General features: G+C 35.9%; 1 protein-coding gene across 12 annotated transcripts in view; it reads right to left on the bottom strand.

The window, feature by feature from the left end:
* MLLT10 (MLLT10 histone lysine methyltransferase DOT1L cofactor) overlaps nucleotides 1-15,394 on the bottom strand; it is a 257,663-nt gene that overhangs the window by 136,923 nt on the left and 105,346 nt on the right. For 11 of the 12 annotated variants that reach the window (XM_028495894.2, XM_055087796.1, XM_024129589.3 and 8 more), the window contains 3 exons: nucleotides 6,948-7,051; nucleotides 3,496-3,589; nucleotides 1,455-1,550 (listed from right to left, as the gene is read on the bottom strand). In XM_028495894.2, the coding sequence (XP_028351695.1) occupies nucleotides 1,455-1,550; nucleotides 3,496-3,589; nucleotides 6,948-7,051 (294 nt within the window). The remainder of the gene's footprint in view (nucleotides 1-1,454; nucleotides 1,551-3,495; nucleotides 3,590-6,947; nucleotides 7,052-15,394) is intronic. The other variant, XM_028495893.2, reaches the window with a different exon arrangement.

Raw genomic sequence — 15,394 nt, forward strand, 5'->3', positions numbered from 1 at the left:
CCCTTTTCACAATTTATAATAAGCCCTACCTAAGACTTCCTCAATCATGATTAAAAAGCTTAAATAGGGCTTCCCTGGTGGCGCAGTGGTTGCGAGTCCGCCTGCCGATGCAGGGGAACCGGGTTCGCGCCCCGGTCTGGGAGGATCCCACGTGCCGCGGAGCGGCTGGGCCCGTGGGCCGTGGCCGCTGAGCCTGCGCGTCCGGAGCCTGTGCTCCGCAGCAGGAGAGGCCACAGCGGTGAGAGGCCCGCATACCACAAAAAAAAAAAAAAAAAAAAAAAAAAAAAAAAAAGCTTAAATAAAATCTCACAATGCTTGTTACAAAAACTGCTAATTAAACCAAATCTGCCATTTTTCCATGAGCAACGCAAACAACAATAAACAGCAAAATCAAACCCTACTGTTGTCACTATCACAAAACCACCCCGGTTAAAGAACTCAAAATGAATATGTGTACTTGTTGCCTAAGATCTACCAAAAATATATAAACCTAACAAATGTTCAGAAGGAGAATATAAAGTTATAATTATTATTCACTAATAATTGGAAAATTAATTTCAAAACAAAAAATTTAAGCTTTCAAAATGTTTACCTTGAAAAAAGAAACAAATTCTAACCAAATTCCTAAGTATTTACAAACATGAAAATGTTAAGTGATTTAGTTTTTCACACAATCTGTAGAAATATCTTCCAAACTAGTTTATACCAACTGTTTAAAAGTAATATTCTTTCCTAATTGAAGAAGTCCTTTGTATCTTCACTTTGTTGAAAACAATCCATAGCAGTATCCTTTTCCTATGTGGGCAATATGTCCTATGAACGATTCTACAGTACTTATCATTAGTTTACTAAAAATTACTCATATCCTTTACAATAAGTAAAAATGTAAGCAGAAAACAGGTAAGTCAGAAGAAGACAGATTAGTATTAGGCAAGCTTTTAGTGTTTTAATTAAAAGACAGAATATTCTCAAACAAATGGTATGACATTTGGTCATTAAAAAAATAATAAACCATTAGCACCACTGGGGAAAAAGTAACAGTCAAGAATATATAGAACTTCAGAATTGTTCTATATTATAAAGGGAAAAGGCTGATGAGATTTTTACTTACATGTGAAATAATCAGTTAATAATAACTAGCAACAAACCATTATTGCTAAAGTTACCCAAAGATTTCAGAAGATGACCAGAGTAACACATGCAAGAAATCCCTCACATGCCTTCAATCAAGTTTTCAATATTTCAAATTTTCAGTTGAAATGGGTACAACCATATTCACAAATATGGCATATTATTTTAAACCTACTCTTTGACTTAATACTCTGTATTAGCCAAAATTTTTCAATATTTCAATGTTTTCATTCAGCTATCAAGAACTTAATTTTATCTAAAAATGGGAAAAAAAATCTATTAAGTAGATGTGCTACATATTTAGCAACAACAAATCCACTTACTTTTTTCTCTTTCTCATGATGTTTATCCTGAGAGTGAGAGGAAGAATCACTTAAACTTTGATCATATGACCTATTACATCCCCGTTTGCTCTTTTTCTAAAAAAGAAAATATGTATACATATAGGTATATGTATATAAAATTTGAAATCTTTTTTGTTAGGTTTAAACCAATTCAAGTGTGAAGTACTGTAAAATGTCTACTGAAGGAAAAAAAAAGTCTATTTCAAACTATACACTCCAGACACCATCCATATATTATATATTGCATTATAAAGGAAAATCTAACCCTAAATCTAACATTAATGCCATGTTTTTGTACATTTATTAAAAAGTGTGAAAACAGACTATATTTTCAAACAAGCAGTAGCTTATTTGTCATTTTATTATAAAACCACCTCATTAAAGAGATCAACTATAGTTTTCAATGTCTGGTTTAAAAAACTAAAGATGTTTCAACCAAAAATAGAGAATGCCATATTGAAAAAGGATGCCAAGACCAGAAGAAAAGAAAAGAAAATATCTGAAGAGTTACTTTATGCCACTAGGAAAAGCAAGAAGCCTTTTAATCTCATACGTTCAATATTAAGGCATACGATTTTCTAAAAATTTGTCTCTGCAGTTCATACAGAAAAAAAAAATGAAAGGAAATGTCAGCATTAGACCCATGCATTTTTCAAAGCATTACTAAAACTATTACACATTTCTATTTAAAATACTTACACAGATTCATAATAAAGTATGACAGAGTTACTGGAGGTGTTAAAATTTGGTGGGGTACCATAACTAATTAAACTAGATAAAAGTGACTATAAAAGATGATCAAATTCCATGCAAACATAGACCTTATACAATCTTATTAAATTATTAAACAGACTTTCTCCCCCAACCACCAAATGGGATAACAGCATATTAATAAGTAACAATGAAAAAATTCTATTTATGCAAAGTTCAAAATCCACTTTCATTATTTCTATATTTTATCTATATCATCTCTGATTTAGAAAATGAACATTCCAATGTGGTTTTAACATCCTAAAGCAAATTTTCAATTTTACTATCTCAAGATTCTCTTAGAACACTTCAATGTTCTTTGACAGTCATTAAAATAAATCTTCAATATTAAAATAAGTATTCAATATTAAACAATATATATGTACAATCTTAAATATTTTATATGCATGAACCAGAATACTGGAGTCATGAGCTGCTCATTTCTTAAGAAAGGGGCCCCTAATGATATTATTTATTTTTAAAAAAGAAAGAAATAGCCCTATTCACAGGGGAGAGGTAACAATAAAAAATAACAATGAGACACTAAAGAAAAACAAAGAAGCCTTAAATTTTCAGTATACAAATCTGATACCACTAAAGACTGAGAAATAGACAATGGGGCATTAAGGAAATACTGATCTGTCAAAGGAACATGGACACAAAATACATAATGGTTAATCAAATAATACTAACTCATTCATGCTACTATGTGACAGTAAAGAGTGATCAAATCTAAAATATTTCCAAAGTTGTATTTAAATATATTTTTCTCAAGATCTTTACCCAAGAAGTTACAAAAGAGCCTTGTTTCAAGTTTACCATCTCCAAGTAAATAAAAATGAAAATAAATAATTAAAAGGGTAATAGTAATAAAGCAAAAAGATGAGAAACAAGTGATAGAGAATCACAAAATACATAATCAAACATCAAAAATTAAACTAACTGAAAACGGTGGTAAATTACAAACAGTTCTTTACACATTTGTATTTTCTACTAAATGTATACCAACATTTACTATTAACTATTAATATATACTCTAAAGTAGAATATTTTAGAACATTCACCTTTATAAATGAACCCAAGCAAAGCAAAATCTTTCAAAATTACTAGAGCTGTTAATTCCCAACAAAGAACACGCTAAGCAAACTTAATCTGAAGCACAAACAACCAAAAAAAGTAATGGCTATTATGCCTTTTCTATAAAAGACTCAACTCTATTGTCAAAACTAATTATTATCATTTTAAAGTTAAATTCAAGACAAATTCTTACCAGCTTACTGAAATGGTATTTACAGTAGCCACAGTATTGGACGTTATCTGCACCATTACCTTCTTCTTCACAAAGTAGTCCTGCAAACTGAGCACTGAAAAAAAAAGCCAAGTATATCAACAAAATTTCAAACCATGGTGTGTGTGTATATATATCTATATATATATATATATAATATATATATATAGATATATATAGATATACATATAAAACTTAAAATTCACTTCCAAGCATGTAGGGTTTATAAGAAAACCTTACATCTCCTAAGAGAAAAAGGGAAAATAAAAGGCTTTATTATAGCTGAGACCAAGAACATTTCATCCCTTCCTATGACTGATATATTTTTAAAGTTATATACATGGTTTAAAATAAACTTTTCATCCATCTCTAACAAGGATGAAGATTTATTCACGTTTTATGTCACCAAGTAGACATTAAATTTCTTTTAAGATATCCCCACACCCCAAACATAACACTTCATTTTACTATTTCAATCTCTATCACAGGTACAATTGGGAAAGGCCAGGCGTCTAAAGGGCTGACATGACATATGATGCAGATTACATACTGTTAGAAGGAAAATGCTTCAAGTCATACCATAGTACAGTAGGTAAGAGAAATGTAAGCTGTGTTTTTCTAGTCAAAAACAATGGAAGAAATGGAACTGAAACCTAAAGCTATGATATTCATATTTTTAAAAAACGTGAAGTGCTAAAGTTTAGAATCATTATCTTGTCAATTTGACCTTCCACTTTTAACATTCCAAAATTAAAGTACTAGTATGTATCTCATACCCAAAAAAGGTCTTTCATCTTTGGAAATTTAAATACAATATTAAGAGAATTCTTTTTATTTTTTATTGAGGTATAGCTGGATTACAATGTTGTGTTAATTACTGAGGTACTACAGCAAAGTGACTCAGTTATACATATATGTACATTCTTTTCCACGATGGTTTATCACAGGATACTGAATACAGTTCCCTGTGCTATACAGTAGGACCTTGGTGTTTATCCATTCCATATATACCAGCTTGCATATGCTAATCCCAAACTCCCAATCCATCCCCCTCCCCCTTGGAAACCACCAGTCTATTATCTATGCCCCTGATTCTGTTTCTGTTTCATTGATAGGTTCATTTGTGTCATGTTTTAGATTCTACATATAAGTGATATCATATGGCATTTGTCTTTCTCTTTTTCTGAATTACTTTGCTTAGTATGATAATCTCTAGTTGCATCCATGTTGCTGCAAATGGCATTCTTTCATTCCTTTTTATGGCTGAGTAGTATTCCACTGTGTGTGTGTGTGTGTGTGTGTGTGTTTGTGTGTGTGTTTGTGTGTGTGTGTGTACACACCACATCTTCTTTATCACATCTTCTTTATCCATTCTTTAGGTGTGTGTGTGTGTGTGTGTGTGTGTGTTTGTGTGTGTGTGTGTACACACATCTTCTTTATCCATTCATCTGTCGATGGACATTTAGGGTGTTTCCATGTCTTGGCTATTGTGACTCGCGCTGCTATGAACGTAGGGGTGCATGTATATTTTTGAATTATACAGTTTTGTGTGGATATATTCTCAGGAGTGGGAATGCTGGACCATATAGTAATTCTAGTTTTAGTTTTCTGAGGAACCTCTATACTGTTTTCCACAGTGGCTGTACCAACTTACATTCCCACAAACAGTGTAGGAGGGTTCCCTTTTCTCTACACCCCCTCCAGCATTTGTTATTTGTAGACTTTTTAATGATGGCCATTCTGACTGGTATGAGGTGGTACCTCATTGTAGTTTTGATTTGCATTTCTCTAATAATTAGTGATTTGAGCATCTTTTCACATACCTACTGGCCACCTATATTTCTTATTTGAAGAAATGTCTCTTTAGGTCTTCTGCCCATTTTTCAATTAAGAGAATTTAAAAGAAACAAAAATCTTTTCCATGGGACTTCTCTGGTGGTCCAGTGGCTAAGATGCCATGCTTCCAACCCAGGGGGCCCAGGTTCAATCCCTGGTCAGGGATTTACATCCCACATGCCACAACTAAAGATCCCACATACCACAACTAAAAGATCCCACATGCCGCAACTAAAGATCCAGCAGGCTGCAATGAAGATCCCGCATAAAGCAACTAAGACACAGCACAGCCAAAAGAATAAATATTAAAAAATATATATTTTCCATTCCCCAAAAGTAATCTAAAATGGACTTCATAAATCCACATACTAAAAGCTCAGGAAATAAAGCCTGTTCCTATACTGGCTGCCAAATATAGATTGATTTTTAAAATTAATAACTACATGAGTTATTCCCGAACTTTTATTTTTTATTTTATTTATATTTTTTTGGCCGCACAGCATGTGGGATCTTAATTCCCCAACCAGGGATCGAATCTGTGCCCCCTGCAGTGGAAGCGTGGAGTCTTAACCACTGGACTACCAGGGAAGTCTCGCCAAACTTTTATTTTTAATTGTTGTCTATTATGTTGAATGTTTTGTTTTAGGATAATTTATGCTTTTGAAATTTTATGCTCAAAAAAACATATAAGTACAAGTTTAAGTATCAATTTACACTGCCTCCAAAAATTTAGTAACACGTGTTAAGAACAATAATAATGTTCACAATTTTTGCCCTGAAATCTGACTCCATGGAACTGTGCCCACTTCATAGTAAATACTCAATACATAATAGCTATTAATTATCATTAGTTACTATTCTAAGGAAATTACATTTATGTTTGTTGAATGCACAAAATGTTCTTTACAGCACCACATATTATAAAACAATTTGGAAACAATGTGTCTGAAATTGGTGAAACATTAAATAAAATACTAACATTTGATAGGATATAATGCAGCCATTTCCATGTTGCTAGTGGACTATATCATCTTACCAAAATTTTTGGTGAAAAATTTATCAAAAAACAGTGTTACATTTAAACTGTGATTTTAAAAAATTATGCAACAAATAGGTACATGGATAAAAACTGAAAAGAAACGTGAACAAAATAAAAATAGAATGTTATTTAAAAAAACGTTTACGTAACTTTTTAAGGAACAGCCACTATAATACTGAGAATGATGGCGATCGCTTTTTTTCCCCTCTTGAAACACAGACAGTTAAAAAATGCTATCATTCATAAAATCCTTACTAGTATTTCAGGCACTGCACTAAATTTATCTACATCAGCTCTTTTAATCCTAATGACAAATCCAAGGGTAGGTAACCAACAGAAGTATTTTAAACAAAATGTAACTAAATAAGACACTAGAACCAGGGTCCACCTACTGGACTCTGGTAAATACACTCAATTATTAGAATTATCTTTATTACAGTAAATATAAACATAGACACTATCCCAACAAAATTTACTTTAATAATATTTGGGTACCTAAGTTTTTAACTTACAAGGTATTCCCAATTTCACTTCTGTACAATGACAGAAACATACTTACCATGTCACATGGAAAGCCTGTCGACATCCATGTTTATTACATGTCATGCAAGCACCAGTGGCTGCTTTGCTTTCTCTTCCTTGTTCATCACAAATGTAGCAAGTCTTAGGGTAAAGAAACAAAACAAATTGAAATGGAAACAAAAACTTTATGAGTGCTTCACACAAATATGGATTTTATAGTTATTTTCAGAAGTCAAGATCAGGTTTACTATCTCACCTACTCCAAATCATGAATTCATTTTTTTTCTGACTGTAATCTAATTTTTACAAACATGAAAACATCAATACAGACATAAACAGTCCTAGTACGATTTCACAAGGCAGTGTTTCCTTAGACTCAAAAACCCCACAAGATAGGAAGACTCTTCACAGGAACTGAGGCCAGGGGGCAGGACACAGCCTACCCTACCTCAGTATTAATATACTCCTCCTCACCAATCTTTAACTGATTCCTGTAACAAAGGTGTAAAAAGAGGTTTGTCTTCCTTTTCTGCTGGAAGCATAAATAAAGGAGGTTGATATAGGGAGTTGGGACTTAGAGGTGAAGGACAGTCCTAAATGAGTGAGCAAGGTTTAGGTCATTCCAACTGTCCACAAGAATCCCACATGACCTATCATTCAGCCCTGCCAACCTGACATAATAGGCCTGGGAGGAAGACACTTTAGGAGATCAGAGATGTCCCCAAGAGGTACTGGCCAATGAACACTCCCAGCAACTTTGACATCTATCTGGTCCTTCTCCCAGTTGAAAATAGCTGATAGACAGTACCACTTTTTCACGAAAGACTAAATTATAAAAATGGCAATCTACAAGTGTATAATGAATAAAATTATCAATTGACTGTAAGTTGAGTATACAAAAATTAATGCCTAACTACATATACTCAGATGATACAATTCTAAAAAGAAACCAACTTCTGAACAGTAACAAGGTATAACCTAGCAAACTTCAATAGGACCACATGAATTTTTAAACTTGGAGAAGTTTCCCCCACTATGCACTGTGGTGCCAAATAACACCATTCAACAATATTCATAAGAACACAATTTCAAAAAAAGCCTAATATACAGTAAAGTCAGGTAAATGAATTTCAACTCCTCTGCTGAAAGACATGGATTCAGACTCAACTGAATTACAAAAATTATTCTACATCTCTAAAAAGTAAAATCCTTAGTTACAACAAAACTAACCTAGACACACTGAATAAGAGCATCTCTAGAGACCTCCCTGGTGGTCCAGTGGCTGAGAATCCACCTTCCAATGCAGGGGACGTGAGTTCGATCCCTGGTTGGGGAACTAAGATCCCACGTGCCACGGGGCAACTAAGCACACGTGCCACAGCTACTGAGCCTGCACGCTCTACAGCCCACACCATAACTAGAGAGAAGCCTGTACACCACAACTAGAGAGAAGCCCAAACGCCACAACGAAAAGCCCGCTCGCTGCAACAAAACTAAGCCCGCATGCTGCAACTACTGAGCCCACGCACTCTAGAGTCCACGTGCCACAACTAGACAGAAGCCCGCTCGCCGCAACAAAAGATCCCACATGCCGCAACTTAGACCTGATGCAGCCAAATTAATTCATTAATTAATTAATTTTTAAAAAGAGCACCTCTAACTGTTCAAATTACCAGAAGGCAGTATCAAACAATTAAAATGGAAGCATTTAACATACATCTTTTAGCTTATAAATGATCAATAAAATTTTAAAAAGAAAAGTACAGAGCAGATTGAAACTAACTTTTTAAAAATTTATTTATTTAATTTATTTATTTTTGGCTGCATTGGGTCTTCAGTGCTGCACGCGGACTTTCTCTAGTTGCGGTGAGCAGGGGGTTACTCTTCATTGTGGTGCACAGGCTTCTCATTGCAGTGGCTTCTCTTGTTGAGGAGCACGGGCTCTAGGCTCATGGGCTTCAGCAGTTGTGGCACACAGGCTCAGCAGTTGTGGCTCATGGGCTCTAGAGCGCAGGCTCAGTACTTGTGGCGCATGGGCTTAGCTGCTCTGCGGCATGTGGGATCTTCCCGGACCAGGGCTCGAACCCGTGTCCCCTGCATTGGCAGGCAGACTCCCAACCACTGCACCACCAGAGAAGCCCCAAAACAGTAACATTTTAAATGGCAAAATTCAGGGAAAATATGCAAATAGGCCTCAAAGAATATCTCAGTAACTTCCAACAGAGCTGACAGTGAAAAGACACCATCATTTGACCACTCAATAAAACTAAAATTATGACAGATTTTCTTTTTAAAGAAGTTAGGCCATTTCATAGGTGAAAAAGAACCATTTAAAGTATCTGTATAGAATAAGCTACAAGGATATATGGTACAACACAGGGAATATAGCAAATATTTTATAATAACTATAAATGGAATATAACCTTTAAGAATTATGAGTTACTATATTGTAAATCTGTAACTTATATGCTACTGTGTATATCAATTACACTTCAATAAAATAAAAATAATAAAGTCTCTGAAAATTGTCCTAAAGACATGCAGAAAACAGAATATTTTACCCAAGACAATCTACTAAATCTCAATAAGAACAGTGAGAGCCGGTGGCATTTGAGCCATGATCTGCCCCCATCACCACCACCACCCCCACATACTGCTTCCTGTGATGGAAGTTCCTTTCTGGGTGGCACTGTCAAGAAGATGAGGGCTCCCTCTCTCCACAGATCCTAGTCTAAGGCTACAATTTTACCCAAGGAGGGCCAGGTCTCCAGTGACTCTCATACTACTACTCATCCTGGTAGCTCCCACTCGTAGCCTCCCACCCTAAAAACAGGCCAAGATTCCTGGGACCCTATCATTCCTTCCCCAGCTTGCTAGCAGAATGGAAGTTCCATGCTAGGAGGGATACGCTGGGCTACTATACCCTTCCCTTCTTCCAGCACCCTGTCAGAGTACATGTGCCTCTTCAGGAGAAGCAGAGTGCTGTCACCATCCCCAGCTCCAGAGCACTAGTGCAGAGGTTCTGTCTCTACAAGGAGAAGGAAGACTCATTCTCTAGAGTGGCTATCCTATCTAAAATGTCTAATTTTTAGGGACTTCCCTGGTGGTCCAGTGGTAAAGAAGCCACCTTCCAATGCAGGGGATGTGGGTTCGATCCCTGGTGGAAGAACTAAGACCCCACATGCCGCAGGGCAATTAAGCCCACATGCCACAACTACTGAGCTCACGTGCCTCAACGAGAGAGCCCACATGCCACAAACTACAGAGCACACGCATCACAACTAGACAGAGAGAAAGAAAAAAAAAAAAACCCGGCACGTCACAATTAGAGACAAGCCTGTGTGCCACAACTAGTGAGAAACCTGAGCAGACCACGTGCCTTAATGAAAAAGATCCCACATGCCTCCACAAAGATCCCGTGTGCTGCAACTAAGACCCGACACAGCCAAAAAAATAAAATAAATTGTCTAATTTTCAACAAAAAATTATAAGACATGCAAAGAAAGAGAAAAGTATGACCCATTCATAAGAGAAAAAAAAAAGCAGGCATCGGTAACTGTCTTTGCGGGGAATCAAGATGTTGGACTTAGGAGACCAAAACCAACCAAGTAGAAATTCTCGAGTTTAAAACTTACTAAAACAGCTCAACAGTAGATTTGAGTTGGCAGTAGGGAAAGAATCAACTTTAAAAATAGATCAATAGAGATTATACAATCTAAGGAACAGATTTTTTAGATTATACTACCTAAAGAACAGTTTCAGAGAAACGTGGTATGCCATTAACTGCATTAACAGATGTATAATGAGAAAATCAGCAGAGGAAAGAAAAGGATAGAAACTGTACCTGAAGAAATAATGGCTGAAAACTTCCCAAATGTGATGAAAAACAATAACCTACACATCCAAAAAGCTCAACAAACCCCATACAGGATAAACACAAAGAGATGCACACTCAAAATGATGAAAGGCAAAATAAAGAGAAAATCTCGAAAGCTAAATGAGGAAAATGGATCATCACATACAAGTAAACCTGAGATTTCATTAGGAATAAAATAGGGGACAGAAAGCAGTGGAATAACATTCAGAATGCTGAAAGAACAAAACTATCAGCCAAGAATCCTATATCCAGAAGAGCTATATTGCAGAAATAATGGCAAAATAACATTCTCAGACCCCAAAAAACTGAGATACTTTGTTGCTCCAAACCTCACTAACAAGAACTACAAAAAGAAATTCCTTAGGCTAAAATTAAGTGACACTAGACAGTAACTGCGATCCACACAAAAAAAACAAAGAGTTCCCATCACTTATACCTCAATAAAGCTGAAATTTTTAAAAACAAATATATAGACCAATTAAAAAACAAAGAAAGAGTTCTGACAAAGGTAATTATATAGGAAATGATAAAAGATAGTATGATGAGATATTTCTTTCTCATTCTCTTAATTTAAAAAGCAATCACATAAAACAATGTCTATAAATTGTATTGTTGGGACTATAACATACAGAAATGTAATATATGTGACAATGACAACACAATGAAAGAGAGTGGGAATAAAGTTATTTTGGAGTAAGGAAATAACACGAGATGGTAACTGGAACCCATAGGAAGAAATGAAGAGAAATAAAAATGGTAAACAGGAAAACACACACCCTATACATATATCTGTGGTCTTCATCTCTTAGCTTCTTTAAAAAACATAAGATTATATAAAGCAATAATTTTAACTATTTTGGGGCTTGTAGTATATATAGAGACATGATATCTATAATAATAATAGCACAAAGGTGGAGAGGAAAGAAATAAAACGAATGCTATAAATTTTCTATATCTTACTGGAGTTAAGTAGATTCTGGTAAGTTAAGATGAATATTGTAAGCCCTAGAGCAACCACTAAGAAAATAACCCAAGAAAATATAATTTAAAAATCATGAAAGGAATGAAAATGGTACACCAGAAAACATCCATTTATAAACATAAAAGAAGGTAGTGTACAAAGAAGAAAAACAAAGTAGTCACAAGACAAAGAAAACAAAGTAATGGACTTCCCTGGTGGCGCAGCGGTTGAGAATCTGACTGCCAATTCAGGGGACACGGGTTCAATCCCTGGTCTGGGAAGATTCCACATGCCGCAGAGCAACTAAGCCTGTGTGCCACAATTACTGAGCCTGCACTCTAAAGCCCGCGAGGCTACAACTACTGAAGCTCAGGCACCTATAGCCTGCGCTCTGCAACAAGAGAAGCCACCGCGATGAGAAACTCACGCACCGCAACAAACAGTAGCCCCTATTGGCCTCAACTATAGAAAGCCCACGCACAACAACAAAGACCCAGCACAGCCAAAAAAACAAAAACAAAAAATTGCTATTAAAAAAAAAAGTAAGAAAGAAAACAAAGTAAAATGGCAGATGTAAACCCAACCACATTAATAGCGCTGAATATGAAAATAATCCAATCAAAAGGCAGAGACTGATTAACTGAATTTTTTTTAAAAGTTCCATATGCCATCTATAGGATGCATACTTTAGATCCGAAGACACAAGTTAAAAGTAAAACAATGAAAAACGATATACCATGCAAAAGGCAAGCAAACACAAGTGGCTTATTATCAGACAAAAAAATAGACTGTTGAGAGATTTTATAATAATAAAACGGATATAACAATTATAAGCATATATACATGCAACCAACAAGAGCTTCCAAGACACATGAATCAAAGGAGGAAAAAAGTGATTTGCAAATTTGAAATTTCGCAGTTAAATAGCTATTGGATCGAGAAGAAAAATTATAAACTTGAGGATTATCGAGAAAATGATCCCAAACAACAAAATCGCATCTAAATAAAATGTCAAGTATGTGAATAAAGCTATACTCAGAGGCAAATTTATAGCCTGAAAGCTTTCATTTTAAGGAGGAAAAAAGTCATAGTTTGACCTAATATTTTGAATAAAAGAAACAGTGTTCGTATCAAAAGGATTCAGGGGCCAAATTCCAACTCTACCTAAAAAGTAAAGAGCTGAAAGAACATCACTCTAAACCTATCAAGAAAAAGCCATTTAAACTATAAAACCCACAACTTTTCTTGAAACTATGAAAGATTTGCACTTGCAAAGGCAACCAAATAGTTTGAAATCCAAGGGCAGACACACTCTCTCCTTCAGCTGCCTAAAAACCACAAGACACTCAGACTATCCACTAATGACAGAGCAAGGGAAGAAAATGTGGAGGAAGACATGCAGATAAGAAACCAGCTAAAATTTTAACAAATTGCTAAAGGCTGATTGTGGGCTACTGCAGTAGTACAGAACCACTGGAACCACAGACAGGAGTTCACACTCACTCACAGGCTCTACTCCATGAAGACTGACAAAGAGCTCTTGGGGAAGACTGGAAGCAAGGAGACAAAACAACCAGAAAGAATCTCCCTTGGTGGTGCAGGCATGAAGGAGAGGATCAATTGCCACTGAGGCAAAGATATGAAATCCCACCTCTTGCCCAGACACTACTCTCAAAAGCCCTGAGCGTCTGGCGGATTGGCAGCAAATCCCGTCACACCCAGGGCATGAGTAAAGACCCATGATGGCTAGGAGGACAAAGGAGAAAATCTTTTACCCTTAAACAAGGGGCAGGAAAAATTCCTGACCCCAGGATCTGTTAATCTATCGGAGATCTTCTAGCACTTGGGGAGAGACAGGAAGCTGTCTCCCTCCCAAGTCCTTCCACAGATGTAGAGCAAAGTCTGCCAAAGGGAGGAGGCAATGAATTGGTGAAACCCTGAGGCCCAGATATACAGAGCCCACCAAGGACTGAGGCTGGACCAAAACAACCAAGAAATCAAAAGCCCCAAACATCAAATAATAAACGACAGCAGTCTAGCACTAACAGGTAGGACAAAAGTGTGGTAAAAGGAAGAGCACAGAAAGAAACCAACCTCTGTGGCACCAAATCACCCAATATTCCAGCCCTCAAGCTAAACATAAGGTATCATTAGAGGAGGATGAAGGCGCAGGGCCACCCCAATGGGCTCAGGAAACAGATCACCAAGCCACAGAGAGAGGTCACACAATGTTACTTCCACAGCACTTTATTAGCCAAAACAAGTTACAGAGCAGCCTAGATACAAGAGATGAGGTATTTACTTTTGGTGCGAATGTAAACTGGTGCAGTCACTATGGAGAACAGTATGGAGGTTCCTTAAAAAACTAAAAATAGAGTTAACATATGATCCAGCAATCCCACTCCTGGGCATATATCCAGAGAAAACCATAACTCAAAAAGACACATGCACCCCACTGTTCATATTTACGATAGCCAAGCAGCACTATTTATAATAGCCAAGACATGGAAGCAACCTAAATGCCCATCGACATATAAATGGATAAAGAACATATGGGGTGTGTGTGTGTGTGTGTACACACACACACACACACACACACACACACACACCCCACATGGGGGATAAATTTGGAATTGGGGACCAACATATACACACTACTATATATAAAATAGGTAAACAACAAGGACCTACTGTATAGCACAGGGAACTATATTCAATATCTTGTAATAACCTATAATGGAAAAGAATCTGAAAAAGCATATATATATGTATGTATGTGTATACAGACACAGATGTAACTGAATCACTTTACTGTACACCTGAAACCAACACAACTTTGTAAATCAACTACACTTCAAGAAAAAAAAAATTCTTAATAGCTTTCCACATCTATTCCTATAGAAAAAAGATAAAGGGAAGTTGGGCTAGCAATTTCTAAGTTTTCCTCTACCGTTACCCTCTTATAATTCAACGACACCATGTTTTATAGTATTTTTGGTTTGTTTGGTTGGTCTGTTACGATCCTTCCTATACTTCTAAACACTCATTCCTTCATGGCCATTCAGTAAATAAAAGCTATTCAAAAGGATAAATCCAGGATATACCGATCATCTGCCAACTACTCTCTATGGAAATTGCAGCCTTCTAAACTAAATGCTTCCTTGACTCTAAAGAACACAAGACCACCCAAAAAAGTTCCCAAATATCTATGTTGCCCCAATCTTCCCATTTCTTAAAAATTATTGAAACGTAATTAAAGGTAACATATGCCACTCACATTTATTAACAAAATGTATATGTTAGTGAAATAAGGAATTGATACAAGAAAATATGAGGTCAAAAAATAAAAACAAGAATCTGATGACAAATGGTACAGAAACTGGCCACTATATATGTAACGACGTGGAAAATTTAACAACATAAGTCAACACAGTGAATTCTCTGCAACTGGATATACTATACAAATAGTCTAGAAATTTTCCTTTTTTTCTTCTAAATCTTACAGTGTTCCAGCCACACAGGATTATTTATTATTCTCTGAACTGCCTAGCACCCTCCCCTTTGCACCTATTACCCTAATTTATGCTACTTTCTCTGTCTAGAATTATTTGATTCTTTCTTCCACAGGTCAAATTTCTTATTATCA

The sequence above is a fragment of the Physeter macrocephalus genome, chromosome 11 (genome assembly GCF_002837175.3).
Source record: "Physeter macrocephalus isolate SW-GA chromosome 11, ASM283717v5, whole genome shotgun sequence".
In the NCBI taxonomy this organism is placed as follows: domain Eukaryota; kingdom Metazoa; phylum Chordata; class Mammalia; order Artiodactyla; family Physeteridae; genus Physeter; species Physeter macrocephalus.